General features: G+C 36.2%; 1 protein-coding gene across 2 annotated transcripts in view; it reads right to left on the bottom strand.

Annotated features, from left to right (window-relative positions):
- Window positions 1–16,706, bottom strand: part of FLVCR1 (FLVCR choline and heme transporter 1) — a 36,806-nt gene that overhangs the window by 10,551 nt on the left and 9,549 nt on the right. For both annotated transcript variants that reach the window (XM_014834885.3, XM_070497157.1), the window contains exons 3-4: window positions 14,326–14,466; window positions 38–105 (exon numbers count right to left, since the gene is read on the bottom strand). In XM_014834885.3, coding sequence (XP_014690371.1) covers window positions 38–105; window positions 14,326–14,466 — 209 coding nt within the window. The remainder of the gene's footprint in view (window positions 1–37; window positions 106–14,325; window positions 14,467–16,706) is intronic.

Below are 16,706 nucleotides of genomic sequence, written 5' to 3'. Positions count from 1 at the left end.
TGGGCCAGACATTCAACAAATGTAGGTAAAAGCTTACCTTATAATATGTCAGTATCATTTGATTTAATAATGTTGAGACTGAATAAAATGCTCCAGTCATGATACCTACAACAATAACGGAAAACTATAAATGTACCGTTAACTAGTTCATGACAGTTGTGAAAATATAAAGTATTTCTCAGACAGCTGATAGAGAAAATGAAGAACTCTTGCTATTCCCCCTTAGCACGTGGACTGATCAATATAACACCTCAACTTACCAGAGATTATGTCCTTACACCATTTCTTATTATTTAGATTCAGATATACCGACCATAAATCATCCCCACACAAAACACTCTATATGGCAATCATGCAATGGATTGCTTCCTGGGCACCTACAATGTACTCAAGCTAATGAATGCTAAAGCATAAGAGAAAATCTCTGCTTCAGAGATCTCATCCCTGCATCAAAGACTTACAAGGCAATCAGTAATACAATATTAATGAAAGAATACTTAAAAAGAGAAAATAAAAACAGCCAGTTATCGGGAAGCATGACTTGTTTGAATCATGGTGTTTCCTTGCACACACTGCATGACTTTAGTTAAGTCTATTAACCTAGCTGAGACTTAAGTTTATTATTTCCCTCTCTCTTTATTATTAAATATTTTGAGCATACAAAATAGTACAAAGAATAATTTAAAAAATACCATTACTCATCACCCAGCTTTGTCAAGCATTAACATTTTGCCAACTTTGCTTCAGATGCATTTTTCAGACCTTCCCTAATCCTATTCCTCTCTCATATGCTTTCTCAGAGGTAACCCCCATCCAGATCTTGCTACTCATTATTTTAGATATTACAATATATGTGAATCCATAAACAACGATTAGAATGATTCAGCATGTATTTAAACTTTATGTAAATAATATACTATTTGTATCCATGTGCAACTTGCTCTTATCATTCAATACTATGGTTTTGAGATTTATCCATTTTGATACTTTCAGTTCTAGCTCATTAGTTTTCTCTGCTGTATAATAGTCCATTGTGTGAATATACTTCAATTTAATTATCATCCTGTCAATAAGGCTTTTTCCAATTTTTCACTATTTAAAACAATATTGCAATGAATATTACATTTTTGTTCTTATGTATAAGCATTCTTCTGAATATATATCTAGGAGTAGAACTTCTACTTTCTGCGTATAACCAAATTGCTCTTCAAAACAGTTGTATCAGTTTATACTACCAGCAGAGTTCCTTTACTCCACATGCTTGCCAAATCTGTTTTCATCAGATTAAAAACTTTTTTTTTGCCAATTTGAATGTATGTGATATTGTATCTTGCTCTGGTTTTGATTTGCATTTCCTTGATTACTAGTAAGGCTGAGCATCATATAGAAGCAATACACCCATACACAAAGACATAAATGTCCTTTAGTTTCCTTGGATTGTTTGTTCTTTTCTCATTCATTAGTAGGAGCTATTTTTGTATTGTAGGTACTAAGCCTTTGTTCGCTATATATGACTTCCAGACATTTTCTCATAGTCTATGTCTTGTCTTTTCACGTTAAATGGTGTCTTTTTAGAAAAGACCATTATTTTAACGTAATCATATTTATCAATCTTTTTCTTTAGGGTTTATGTTTTTTGTATTAAGAAATTCTTTTAAAAATACTAAAGACGACTTCCAATAGTCACTTCTAAAACTTTAACATTCTAATTTTTACCCTTTCGTCTTTAATCCACTATGATTCATTTTTGTGCATGGTATGATGTAGAGACCTAATTTTTACTTTATTTTTCCTGTATGGATAATCAATTATCCCACAACAATTTAGTATATAGTTTCTCTTGTGCCAAACATCAAGTTTTCATATATACATAATGATCTAAGTCATTAGAGCTGTTCACAAATATTCTAGTTTTCCTCTTTTCAGGTACTTAGTGTCATGCCCATATGACTTTGTGAGCCAAAGTGACATTTCCCATTTTCTGCCTTCGTAATCATGGAAGCAGGTACTGAGATGTCAGCCTAGATCCCTGAGTAACTGTGATGAGCAGAACATTGCTGCCAATTCACAGTGAACATGTAGCATTGCTAAGAAATAAACTTTTGATGCGTTAGGCCACTAAGATTTTTTGGCGGGGTTTCATTGTTATAATACCACCTAGCCTATGCCAACTGATACCCAGGGATAGGTCCCTGGGCTCTCTGTTCTGTTCCAGTGATGTAATTGTCTGTCCCTTGATCATATATGGCATCTTAATTACCATTGCTTTATAAATCTTGATGTCCGAGAATGAGTCCCTCACTTTGTTCTTCATCAAAATTATCTTTGTTGTTCGTGGCCCTTACTTCTCTCACAGGAATTTTGGAATTAGTCAAGTTCCATTACAAACTCTGTTTAAAATGGAGATTGCAGGATGAGGCCTATAGGTGGTCTAAAGATCTCATCAAAAACTCCTAGGTGGAGAACGGATAGTCTCTTCAATAAATGATGGTGGGAAAACTGGCAAATGCCACATGCAAAAGAATGAAAGCAGACCATTATCTTTCACCATACACAAAAATTAACTCACAATGGATTAAAGACTTGAATGCACATAAAACTCCCAGAAGAAAACATCCGCAATATACTCTTTGACATCAGTCTTAGCAATATCTTTTTGAATATCATTTCTCCTCAGGCAAGAGAAACAAAAGAAAAAATAAACAAATGGGACTACATCAAACCAAAAAGCTTCTTCATGGCAAAAGAAACCATGAACAAAATGAAAAGACAACCTAATAACTGGAAGAAGATATTTGCAAATCATATATCTGATAAGATATGAAATATCTGATAAAATATATGAACAATTCATACAACAACAAAAAACCCGATTAAAAAATGGGCAGAGGATCTGAACAGATATTTTCCCAAAGAAGATATACATATAGCAAATAGGCACCAGAAAAGATGTTCAATATCCCTAATTATTAGGGAAATGCAAATCAAAAGCACAGTGAGCTATCACCTCACGCCCATGAGAACGGCTATTAAAAAGGCAAGAAATAACAAGTGCCAAAGATGATGTGGAGGAAAGGGAACCCTCATACACTGCTGGTGGGAGTGCAAACTGGTGCAGCCACTATGCAAAACAGTATGGAGATTCCTCAAAAAATTAAAAATACAACTATCACATGATCTAGCTATTCCACTTCTCAGTATTTATCCAAAGAACACAAAAACACTAATTTGAAAAGACATATACATCACTACGTTCATTGCAGCAATATTCACAATAGCCAAGACTTGGAAACAACCTGTGTCCATCAACAAATGACTGAACAAAGAAGATGTGGTTTATATAGAATGGAATACTACTCAGCTATGGAAAAGATGAAATCTTGCCATTTGCAACAACATGGATGGACCTTAAGTGTATTGTGCTAAGCAAAATAAGTGAGATGAAGAAAGCCAAATACCATATGATTTCATTCATATGTGGAAGATAAAACAACAACGACAAACAAACACATAGATACAGAGAATAGAATGGTGGTTACCAGAGGGAAAGAGGGGGGAGGGCAAAAGGAGTAAAACAGCAGATTTGCATGGTGACGGATGACAACTAGGCTTTTGGCAGTGAACACAATTAGCCCTATACAGAAATCAAAATATAATGATGTACACCCGAAATTTACATAATGTTGTAAACTAATGTTACTTCAATAAAAAAAAGGTTTTTTTAAAAAAACAACCCTGGATAACTGCATTGAGTTCAGGAAAGCACAGGTTATCCTGGAGAGGCCAAGGGAAACAAAGGAGGCCTGTGCTCAGTGTACTCTACCGCACTGTATCCTATTGAGATCATGAATCTATTCCAGACCCGAGTAAGGACAACTGAATAAAGAATTATAATAGCAAGGAATACTGTTACCCTAATCTGGAGTATGGTATTTGTCTGAGTTTCAGAAAGCAAGTAGCAATAGTGGGGATAGTGAGGGATCATGGTTTCTCCAAATAGCCTTACCTCAAAAAAATTTATCTTAGTCTATTTGGTTCCTAAGTTTTGGACACTGTATATAATCCTAAAAACTTGTCCTAGGAGTGTAGTCTCTATCCAGGCTATCCCATGTGCAAGTCTGCTCCAACCTTAAGTATATAATACTAGGTATGGAGGAGGACAGGTGTCCTTCCAAAAGGTGTGATATGACTCTCATTCATTCAAACATTATGATCCCCAACTATCCACCCCTTTGGTGAAGACTATGAAGCTGAGAAACTTCTCCAACTGTCCTGGGGAATATTATCAAACTCTCTGCAGTGGTACCCAACTCCTCCTTTCTAATTCCTTCAACAAGTAAACTCCGTTTAATTTCCTAGACATCACTCATACCTGGCCTTTCCATTAATCCAAATCTACAACTGGCATTTATTACTACAATGGTCCTGTAAGGTTAACCGACATCATTAAAATCTTGAGTCTTCCATAAACATGGTATAGGCCCCCATTTAATTTATGTCTTCTCTTACATCTTTTAATGTTTTATAATTTATAAAGTTCTTTTGGCAGATTCCTAGGCATCTTATAGTTTTATTTGCTATTATAAAAGTTATCTTTTTACAGCAATGCAATTCTTAAAATACATAGGAATGCAACTGATCTTTTCACATTGTCAGATGTTTAGTAATCTTGTTGAACTTATTAGTTCTAATAGTTGTCTGTAGGTTCTCTTGCATAATTTTTATAGAGCACATGGTCAGTAAACATTTCTGTAAATGGTCAGTAAACATTTCTGTAAATGGCCAGAGAGTAAATACTGTTAACTTTGCAGGTCATACGGTCTCTGATGCAACTACACCAAGCTGCCTTTGTAGTTCACAAGCAGCCATAGACAATATGGAAACAAGCAACACTTGATTTATAAAAACAGACAACAGCCAGATTTGGCTCATAGGCCATAGTTTGCTGATCTCTGCTATACATAATCACATTATCTGTGAATAATAGCATCTTTTTTCTTTCCAATTCATATACTTTTCTTTTTTCTTGTGTTACTGGGCCAGCCAGGACCTTCAGTTGAATGCTGAATAGGAGTGGTGACAGCAGGCATCCTTGTTTTAAGGGCTACTTCTTTTTTTTCATTTTTTCTTTTTGAGGAAGATTAGCCCTGAGCTAACATCTGCCACCAATCCCCCTCCTTTTCCTGAGGAAAATTGGCCCTGAGCTAATATTCATGCCCATCTTCCTCTACTCTATATGTGGGACGCCTGCCACAGCATGGCTTGACAAGCGGTGGTAGGTCCACACCCAGGATCCAAACTGGCAAACCCCGGGCCACCTAAGTGGAACATGTGAACTTAACTGCTGAGCCACTAGGCAGGGCCCTGAGGGCTACTTCCTATTGATTCTTAAGAGGATTGTTTCTAAGGTTCTGCCTTTAGAATGCGTTTGCTATAGGATTTTTGTAAATAAACTTTATCAGGTTCAGAAAGTTCATTTTTCTTCATGGTTTGCTAAGAGTCTTTAATCTATGGGTACTGAATTCTATCAAATACTTTCTCCTCAGCTATTGGGTAAACTTTCCTCCCTGATCTATTACTGTGGTAAATTATATTCATAAATTTCTAGTACTAAATCATTTCTCACCCCTCACATAAACCAAACTTGATCAGGATATGTAGTAACATTTTTAAAAACTGCTGGATTACATTTGCTGATATTTTATTTTGGATTTTTACATCTGGGTTCGTTAAGTGAAACTGGCCTGTAATTGTTCTCTTACACTGTACTTGTCTGACTTTGATTTCAAGGTTATCCTAGCCTCACAAATAAGTTGTAGATGATAACAGCGATTGCCTGTGGGGAGGGGAACTGGGTGACCTGGGGATAGAGATAGAGGAAGACTAACTTTTCATTGTACGTCCTTTGTACCTTCTGAATTTTGTACAAATAAACAAAATTTAGAATTAAGAAAAGAGAACTCAGATTCTTCATTTATAAAAATAGGTATGATAATCTTTCATTCTCAAAAGGTTAAATGAAATAGTATATATGGAAGTCCTTTATAAATCTCAAACACTAAAAAAATTTTAACCTCATCATTTACGTATAATCAAGTAAGTACTAAATGACGCGATATAAAAACGCCACAGAAATCAGAGTAGTCAGAGAAGGCACCATCTAAGACGCTTGCTCATGCCACTTCCATCTTCTCCTTTTTCTATCCAAATCTAAGCCATCATTCAAGGCCAGGCTCAACCACCAACTCTGCCGTGATGCTCTGCCTGTCATCCACACCACTTCTCTTCATTTATCCTGTCTCAATTACATATTCTGAAGGCCTTTAGCATGCATTTGCCATACAACTTCTCTTGTGTTGTTACCTTTTTCATAAATAACTCTTAAATTGCTGTTTACTTTTCAGATGTTTGTATTATTATATTATCTCACCAATCTGGATTATAACCACTTCAGGGTGGAAATCATATATCGTCTTTCTCTCTAGCCCACACAGCATCTAGGGCACTATTATCCATTTAGTTGATATTTGATAATCATTGATGGAATAAATGAATGAATAACAAAATGAACGTTAACTATGATAAACGTTAGGCTAGCTCTTGTAGGATTACTGAAGGGAAAAAAGGAGCACATTTAAGGTAAAAGAAACAATGGCACAAAATTACACAGACTAGAATTAACAGTGTACAGGCATCTGAAGGCATGTCTATGTGCGTGAGTATACATGTCTGTGACAAGGAGTTAGTTATAAATATGGATGAAAGAGAATTTTACAGTGGGACACAGTGAAAGAAGTCACCTTAAATGACAATCTAAGAAATAAATTTGTTCCAACAGATAATAGTGAGCCACTGTATTTCCTCTACTTCCTAGTTATCAATTTTAAGTTTAAGCTAACCAGTGGAGGTAAACAGCAAAATTAAGAAAAAGAACTATGGCACGGTGAAATATTTAATGCTGAGATGATATACATCTGGGACTTGCTTTAAAATATTCCAGAAAAAAGTACAGCAAATAGATAAATAAGAAGGGTGAAATGCTGCTAACTGTTGAAGCTGGGTGATGGTGGGTACATAGGAATTCATTATATTAAATGTTTCACTTTTTTTTTCTTCCCCTTTTTCTCCCCAAAGCCCCCTGGTACACAGTTGTATATTCTTCATTGTGGGTCCTAGTTGTGGCATGTGGGACGCTGCCTCAGCGTGGCTTGATGAGCAGTGCCATGTCCGCACCCAGGATTCAAACCAACAAAACACTGGGCTGCCTGCAGTTGAGCGCGCGAATTTAACCACTCGGCCATGGGGCCATGCCCTCACTTTTGTGTTTAACAATTTCCACTAAAAAAAAAGGGAGGGGGTGGAAGTAATCCTGGCAAAAGGGTAAGAGTTAAGGTCAGGGCATGATCTGTTACAATTTGTAAAACAATTATGTACCAGGGCGTGTACTCCCCAAAAAATGTAAAGAAGAAAACAGCAGTGAATGACTTCTGAATGCAAGTAAGACAGAAATAGGTGGTGTTGGTGGTTCAAATAAACAGTGTTACTATAAGAAACAAAGAATAAACTGTCAGAAAACTCTGAAGGGAACCAAATGTGTTGGCGGCTGTACTCAAAGCTACAGTGTTAGGATGAATATCTGTCAGCTATCCTGAAAGATCTAGAAAGATGAGAATTGTTTCTGAAGGTTAGAAATGGTTAAGGTGACCTTAAAATCAAGTTTTGATTGAACAGTCAAAATAGATGCTAATTTGCACAGGGTCAAAGAAAGGAACTGTTGATGATATTTCCCAAATGCTTATAATGGTCATAACTATAGTTCATAAAGGATCTAAAATATTCCGTGGGAACTCATGAAAGACAACAGTGCTTCTCAATTTGAGATCTACTATTTATTTATTTTAAAAACATGTAAGAAAATCCATCCTAAAGTTTTTGCTTTTAGTCCAGAATTGAAGTTTATGACTATGCTATAATTATTTTTATAGAGTTAAACATATCTCATTAATTAAAGCTAAAACCATCAGATTAAAGGGAGTGATGTCAGCATCATGGCCGAGTGAGTTGTTCCCTTTGTCTCTTCCCTCTAAGTTACAACTAAACGGACATTCATTAACCAACAGAGGATTCCCTACAGAGCACAACAGGACGTCTGAGAAATACACGCAGGCATACATCTGAAGGTGCGTGGACCAGGTCCTGCGAAGCAGTGGGACTGGGTGAGTGGACCTCTCTCCCTCCCTGGAATCAGTGAGCCAGGTTTCAGAGCCTCACACAACAGCTGGCATGACTATAGTAGGAGGTGGAGGCAGCCAGACCATGAGTGCAAACACTTCTGGAGTGTCAGCCCAGCTGTGGGAGTGCCCACCGCGCCACAGCAGTCTCGGCTGTGGGAACACACTCCACTGAGTAGCGATAGTTCAGCCCCCATGTAGACACCATGACCACCAAGAGCAGGAGCTCAGCCAAACCACCTGTGAATGCAGTGCCAGCCTGCACACGCAAACCTGCTCACTAAGCCCAGAGGCCCCACCTGCACAAGAGCAACCCACTGAGTAGCAAGAGCCAGCCTGCACAAACACAGAGCAGCCCTACCTGCACAACTTCCAGTAGAGGGGGCAGGATTCAGAAACACATCTCCTGCTCCCCCACAGCAGTGGCAGGTGGAATCTGTGACCTGATACTACCACAAATGTGCTTGCAAAGGGTCAACTTATCAAACAACATGTAGAGCTACAGTAACACTTCAGAGCAGGAGGCAAATAACAGTTCTCCAGACCAATCTTGACTCTCAGAAATTTGCAATCTAAATGACAGAGAATTCAAAGTATTTATCATAAAGACACTCAACAAGTTACAAGAAAACTCAGAAAGATAGTTCAATGAGCACAGAATTAAAATTAATGAGCAGAGGGTATACTTCACCAAAAAGATTTAAGCCCTTAAAAAAACTATACAGAAATTCTGGATATGAAGGACAGAATTAATGGGATAAAAAATAATTTAGAAACCATAAAAAATAGAGCTGATGTTATGGAGGACAGAATTACTGAATTAGAGGACAGAAATCTAGAAATGCTTCAGATGGAGGGGGAGAGAGAACTAAGATTTTTAAAAAATGAAGAAATTCTTCAAGAAATATCTGACTCAATTAGGAAAAGCAAAATAAGGATTATGGGTATTCCAGAGGGAGAAGTGAGGGGGAAAGGCGCAGAGAGCTTGTTCAAAGAAATAATAGCTGAGAAGCTCCCAAACCTGGGGAAAGAATGGGACTTACAAGTACATGAAGCCAACAGAACTCCTAATTACATCAATGCAAAAAAGACCTTGTCCGAGGCATATAACATTAAAACTGGCAAAAAGTCAATGAGAAAGAAAAAATACTAAGGGCAGCAAGGCAGAAGAAAATAACCTACAATGGCAAAAAGTCAATGAGAAAGAAAAAATACTAAGGGCAGCAAGGCAGAAGAAAATAACCTACAAAGGAACCCCTATCAGGCTTTCAGCAGATTTCTCAGCAGAAACCTTACAGGCTAGGAGAGAATGGAATGATGTATTCAAAATACTGAAAGAGAAAAAACTTTCACCCAAGAATATACTATCCAGCGAAACTATCCTTTGGATATGATGGAGGCGTAAAAGGTTTCCCAGATAAACAAAGCTGAAGGAGTTCATCACCACTAGACCTTCCTTACAGGAAATGATGAAAGAAGCCCTCATACCTGAAACACAAAGGCAAACGTTTACAAAACCTTGAACAAGGAGATAAATAGACCAATACAATCAGAAAAGTGCTGCTCTATATCAGAATAGGTCAGTAAACACTTAATTATAACATAAAAGACAAAGGGCAGGGAAGCATCAAAAATAACTATAAACACTTCAATTTAGTCACAAACACACAACACAGAAAAGAACAATTTGTGACAACAATAACTCAGAAAGGAAAGAGGAAAAGGTTGGAACCTAGTTAAGCTAACGAGACAAGAGACTATCAGAAAATGGCCTGTCATCTACGAGATCTTTTATACAAACCTCATTGTAACCACCAAATGAAAAAATCAAAGCAGAGCCACAAATCATAAATAAAGAGAAAACTGAGAAAACCATCTCAAAAAACCACCAAACTGAAATGGCAGTCAGAAATACAAGGGGAAAAAAACATGGAAATATAGAACAACCAGAAAACAAGAGATAAAATGTCAGTATTAAGCCCTCATATATCAATAATGAGTCTAAATGTAAATGGATTTAATTCTCTAATCAAAAGACACAGAGTGGCTGGATGGATTAAAAAACAAGACCCAACAATATGCTGCCTCCAGGAAACACATCTCAGTTCTAAAGATAAACATGGGCTCAGAGTGAAGGGATGGAAGATGATATTCCAAGCAAATGGCAAGCAAAAGGAAGCAGGTATTGCCATACTTATATCAGACAAGCAGACTTCAAGATGAAAAAGACAATGAGAGACAAAGAGGGGCAATATATAATGATAAAAGCAACATTCCACCAAGAGGACCTAACACGAATATATATGCGCCTAGCACAGGAGCACCAGAGTATATAAAGCAACTATTAACAGACCTAAAAGGAGAAATTGACAGCAACACAATAATAGTAGGGGACCTCAACACCCCACTTATAACAATGGATAGATCATCCAGACAGAAAGTCAACAAGGAAACAGTGGCCTTAAATGAAATACTAAACCAGATGAACTTAGACAGATATAGAACATTCCATCCAAAACAGCAGAATCCATATTCTTCTCAAGTGCACACAGAATATTCTCAAACACAGACCATATGTTGGGAAACAAGGCAAGCCTCAAAAAACTTAAGAAGACTGAAATCATATCAAGTATCTTTTCTGACCACAGCACCATAAAATTAGAAATCACTTACAAGATAAAGGCTAGAAAAGTCACAAATATGTAATCAACATGCTACTAAACAACTGCTGGATCAGTGAAATCAAAGGAGACATCAAAAAAAATACCTGGAGACAAAAATGAAAACATAACATACCAACTCTTATGGGATACAGCAAAAGTGGTTCTAAGAGGAAAATTTATGACAATACAGACCCACAGCAACAAAGAAGAAAAATCTCAAATAAGCACTCTTAAACTACACCTAACTGAAAACTAGAAAAAGAAGAACAAACAAAGTCCGCAGAAAGGGGAAAATAATAAAAATTAGTGCAGAAATAAATGAAATAGAAACTAAAAAAACAATTGAAAGACCCAATGAAACAAAAAGCTGGTTCTTTCAGAAGGTAAACAAAATTGACAAACCCTTAGCCAGACTTACTAAGAAAAAAAGAGAAAAGGCTCAGATATCTAAAATTAAAAGTGAAAGAGGAGAAATTACAACAGATACCACAGAAATACAAAGGATTATAAGAGAACACTATGAAAAATCAAATGCCAAAAAACTGGACAACCTAGAAGAAATGGATAAATTCTTAGACTCATACAACCTCCCAAAATTGAATCAATATGAAATAGAGAATCTGAATAGATCAATCACAAGTAAAGAAATGGCAACAGTAATCAAAAACTTCCCAAAAAACAAAAGTCCAGGACCAGATGGTTTCTCTGAAGAATTCTACCAAACATTCAAGGAAGAGTTAATACCTGTCCTTCTCAAAGTATTCAGGAAAACTGAAGAAGACAGAATGCTTCCTAATTCATTCTATGAAGCCAACATAACCCTGATACCAAAACCAGACAAGGACAACACAAAGGAAAATTACAGGCCAATATCACTGATGAACACAGGAGCAAAAGTCCTTACCAAAATACTGGCAAACTAAATACAGCAATACATTAAAAGGATCATATACCATGATCAAGTGGGATTTACACCAGGGACACAGGGATGGTTCAATATTTGCAAATCAATCAATGTGATGCACATTAACAAAATGAGGAGTAAAAATCACATGACCATCTTAATAGATGCAGAGAAAGCATCTGACAAGATCCAACATCCATTTATGATCAAAACTCCATAAAATGGGTACAGAAGGAAAGTACCTCAACATAATAAAGGCCATATATGACAAATGCATAACCAACATCATACTCAACAGGGAAAAACTGAAACCATCCCTCTGAGAACAGGAACAAGACAAGGGTGCCCACTCTTAGCACTCCTATTCAACACGGTACTGGAGGTTTTGGCCAGGGCAATTAAGCAAGAAAAAGAAATAAGAGGTATCCAAATTTGAAAGTAAGAAGTAAAACTTCGCCTGTTTGTGGATGACATGATTCTATATATAGAAAACTCTAAAGAATCCACCAGAAAACTATTAAAAATAATCAACAATATTGCAGGGTACAAAATCAACTTATAAAAATCAGTTGCATGTCTGAGCCAGCCCTGACAGCCTAATGGTTAAAGTTTGGTGCTCTCACCACTTCGGCAGCCCGGGTTCATTTCTCAGTTGTCGGACCACACTACCAGTATGTTAGCTGCCATGCTGTGGTGGCGGCTCACAAAGAAGAACTATAAGGACTTACAACTGGGATATACAACCATGCACTGGGGCTTTACAAAAAATTAGCTGCATTTCTGCACACTAATAACAAACTAGCAGAAAGAAAAGTCAAGAACACAATCCCACTTACAATCACTACAAAAAGAATAAAATATCTAGGAATAAATTTAACCAAGGAGGTGAAAGACCTATACAATGAAATCTATAAGACATTATTGAAAGAAATTGAAGATATAAAGAAATGGAAAGATATTCCATGCTTATGGATTGGAAGTGTAAACACAGTTAAAATGTCCATATTACCTAAAGCAATCCACAGATTCAATGCAAGGCCAGTCAGAATGCCAATGACATTCTTCACAGAAATACAACAAAGAATCCTAAAATTCATATGGAACAACAAAAGACCCCAAATAGCTAAGGCAATCCTGAGAAAAAAGAACAAAGCTGGAGGCACCACAATACCTGACTTAAAATATACTACAAAGCTATAGTAATCAATACAGCATACTACTAGCACAAAAACAGACACACACAACAATGCAACAGAATTGAAAGCCCAGAAATAAAACCACACATCTACTGACAGCTAATGTTCAACAAAGGAGCCAAGAACATACAATGGAGAAAGGAAAGTCTCTTCAATAAATGGTGCTAGGAAAATTGGACAGCCAGATGCAAAACAATAAAAGTAGACCATTATCTTACACCATGCACAAAAATAAACAAATAGGATAACATCAGACTAAAAAGCTTCTGCAAGGCAAAGGAAACCATGAACAAAATGAAAAGACAACCCACCAAATGGGAGAAAATATTTGCAAATCATATATCCGAGAAGGGGTTAATTTCCATAATATATAAAGAACTCATACAACTCAACAACAAAAGAAACAAACAACTCAATCAAAAAATAGGCAGAGGATAGGAAAAGACATTTTTCCAAAGAGATACCGATGGCCAACAGGCACCTGAAAAGGTGTTCAACATTAGTATTAGGGAAATGCAAACCAAAACTACAATGAGATATCACCTTACACCTGTCAGAATGGCTATAATTACCAAGAAAAAACAGCAAATGTTAAAGAGGATGTGGAGAAAAGGGAACCCTCAACCACTGCTGGTGGAATGAAAACTGATGCAGTCACTATGGAAAACAGTATGGAGGTTTCCCAAAATATTAAAAATACAAATACCATACGATCCAGCTATCCCACTACTGGATATTTATCCAAAGAACATGAAATTGACAATTCCAAGAGATTTATGCACCCCTATGTTCAATGCAGCATTATTCACAATAGCCAAGATGTGGAAGCAACCCAAGTGCCCATCAACAGATGAATGGATGAAGAAGATATGGTGTATATACACACAATGGGACACCACTCAGCTATAAAAAGACAAAATCGTCCCATTTGCAGCAACATGGATGGACCTTAAGGGTATTACGTTAAGGTTATTACGTGAAATAAGCCAGACAGAGAAAGACAAACACCATATGATTTCACTTCTATGTGAAAGATGAACAAACACATGGATAAAGAAAACAGATTAGTGGTTACCAGAGGGGAAGGGGGTCGAGGAGTGGGCAAAAGGGGTAAAGGGGCACATAAGTATGGTCATGGACAAAATTAAACTACTGGTGGTGAGGATGATGCAGTCTATACAGAAACCGATATAGAGTAATGTACACCTGAAATTACATAATGTTATAAACCAATATGACCTCAGAAAAAACCCAACTAGATTAAATGAGAAGAATTTACAACACTTAAAGGTTTATATAGACAACAAAGAAAATAAAAGAAAACCACTTACCATAAGTAATCAATAGAAGGACAAAAGGAATGTTTTTAAATAGGTTTCTTATTGATTTCTCATAGGAGTACTCTTCAGGGGAACTGTCTTGGATTGCTGCTTGAGCCTGACTTGGTGGATACTGAGGTTTTTCTTTGAATGCTGGAAACATACAGAAAAAGGCAATTAAATATATGTATCTTCCTCAGTGAGCAGATTAAATTCACTTTAAGTTTAAAGAGGTAGTGAATGTCTTTTATAGTGAAGCTTTTCATTTTCACTAATTTCTAAATGAAGAATAGTTTGGCATTATCATCTCAGTCCTCTGAAACTGACTAAGACACAGAGATTTGGCCAATTCGCACAACTGAATAGCAAAACCAGCAATATTATGTCACAACATTGCCCGCTGATTATTCCATTTTTAGTTATGCAAGATCAATTTTGATTATATTAAGTATTCAACAATTGTATTTTTAAATTTAGTTCAGTTTATAAGTAGAGGTAACATCAGATATGAGCAAGCCAATGTATTACTGAACTTTTAGAAGACTGTCTTTAGTAGTTATATTCTTGATATTTGATATAGTTTATCATCTGATCCAATAATACTTTTAGAACTGAAAAAGTCGAGGTGGATTCATGGGAGCAGAACTAGGTGTTTCTTGCTGACTCACTCTAGCTGCATATGGAAAATCTAGGTGTAGAGCTGAGTGATACAAAAGGCGATATATGGTTTCCAATACTGTAAGTTCTAGCACTTCCGATTTTTATGGAGTTACAGATCTCACAGCCTTCTCAGCCAGATATTTAGAGACTGCTCTTTTGATGGGCAGGGAAGGATCTACCAACTTCCTGTAACACATGGCTAGAGAGATTTCTGTAGGTTTAGGCAAGTCAGACGTCAAGACTACTCGAGAAAGAGTTAAACTGCTAAAATTTGGTACATCAAAATTAAAATCTAGTTTGAGTAATGACTCAAAAATTTAAACTAAAATAGATGGAAAAATACTGTATTTCATTGACTCTAAGATGCTCTGATGCTGGCACTCGATGATCTTGCCAGGTATTAATAGAAGGCTTCTATATAACCATGCCTCAATTGCCACCAATGTTACATGCCATTAATTTTTCTTTATTGTAGTAAGAACACTTAACATGAAATCTATCGTCTTAATAAATTTTCAAGTGCACAATACAGTATTAACTATAAGCATAATATTGTACAGCAGATCTCTAGAACTTAATCATCTTAGATGCTACTGATTATTAAAGTCATCTCAATTTCAGAGATTTCATGAAAAAAATGTACACTTTAGGAAAAGGCGAAAGATTTATACGATCTGAAGAGAAACCAGAGTATAAACGTACACTTTAGAATCCATGAAATAGGGTAAATTCAAAAACTGAAAAAGAAGGTAAATGGATTCATAAAAAAGTAATATTTTCTAAAAGATCAGAATTTCTTCTTTCTCTTTCTCTTTTTTACAGTGGCTATTTCTTCCAACAAGGAAGGCACGCTTTGTAGTCTGAAAGTGGGCTAGATCTGATGGACCTGGCTGTCAATCATAATCATGTAGAAATTTAAAAATAATACAGATTTTGACATTCTACACAAAGCTCAATGAATCAGAACCTCCAGAATGGAACCTGAGAATCTGTATTAAACACAAAACCCAAAATGCTATCAATACCCAGCAGGGTTTGAAAATCATTGCGAAAGAAATGATCCTTAAAACTTCCATATGAAACTTCCATATCAAACCATAATTCTCTAATTCTCCTGTTTGCTGCTAATAAAAAAATTAAACTTCTTTGCTCACCAAAACATTGATTAATTATGATTTAACTAAAACTTATCAAAGTAAACCAACTTCTATTTTTATAGGTCTCACAACTAATTCATGAGGAGACATAATTCATAAACATTTACTTTTTAATATTCTTACATTGGAGGACTGGTAGACATAAAATATTTAAGTTCTTGCAACTCCTCCTCTTCCTTTCACCCTATCTGCTCCTTGGACTGTTGAGGACGTCTGCTGTCCTTTCCTGAAAGTCACTTTGTGTCCTAGTTAAGATAGAAAGCTCTCTCTTTTTATTAATGTTGGTAATACAGAACTCATACAGTTGTAAAACAAAGCTTCAGAATGTAAAGCTATGCTTACAAGGTACTCATGGGTATTCAATGAGTCTCTTACTTAGGTTTTTACTCACTATGGTAAAATAAGTCTAAATGGTTTGGATGTAAACTCAAATGCAAAATGAAAACAATTCTTACTAGTCTTTAACTCTACTAGATTTATTTTCTAAAAACCAGTGTTATCTTTTAGTTTCAGGTAGTCAACTGCCCTTTGAGCAAAATCAGGCCTGTATCTACCACCAACACAATATAATAAAAG

Source organism: Equus asinus, chromosome 25 (assembly GCF_041296235.1).
Source record: "Equus asinus isolate D_3611 breed Donkey chromosome 25, EquAss-T2T_v2, whole genome shotgun sequence".
Lineage (NCBI taxonomy): Eukaryota > Metazoa > Chordata > Mammalia > Perissodactyla > Equidae > Equus > Equus asinus.
This window is presented reverse-complemented; position numbering and strand designations above follow the sequence as displayed.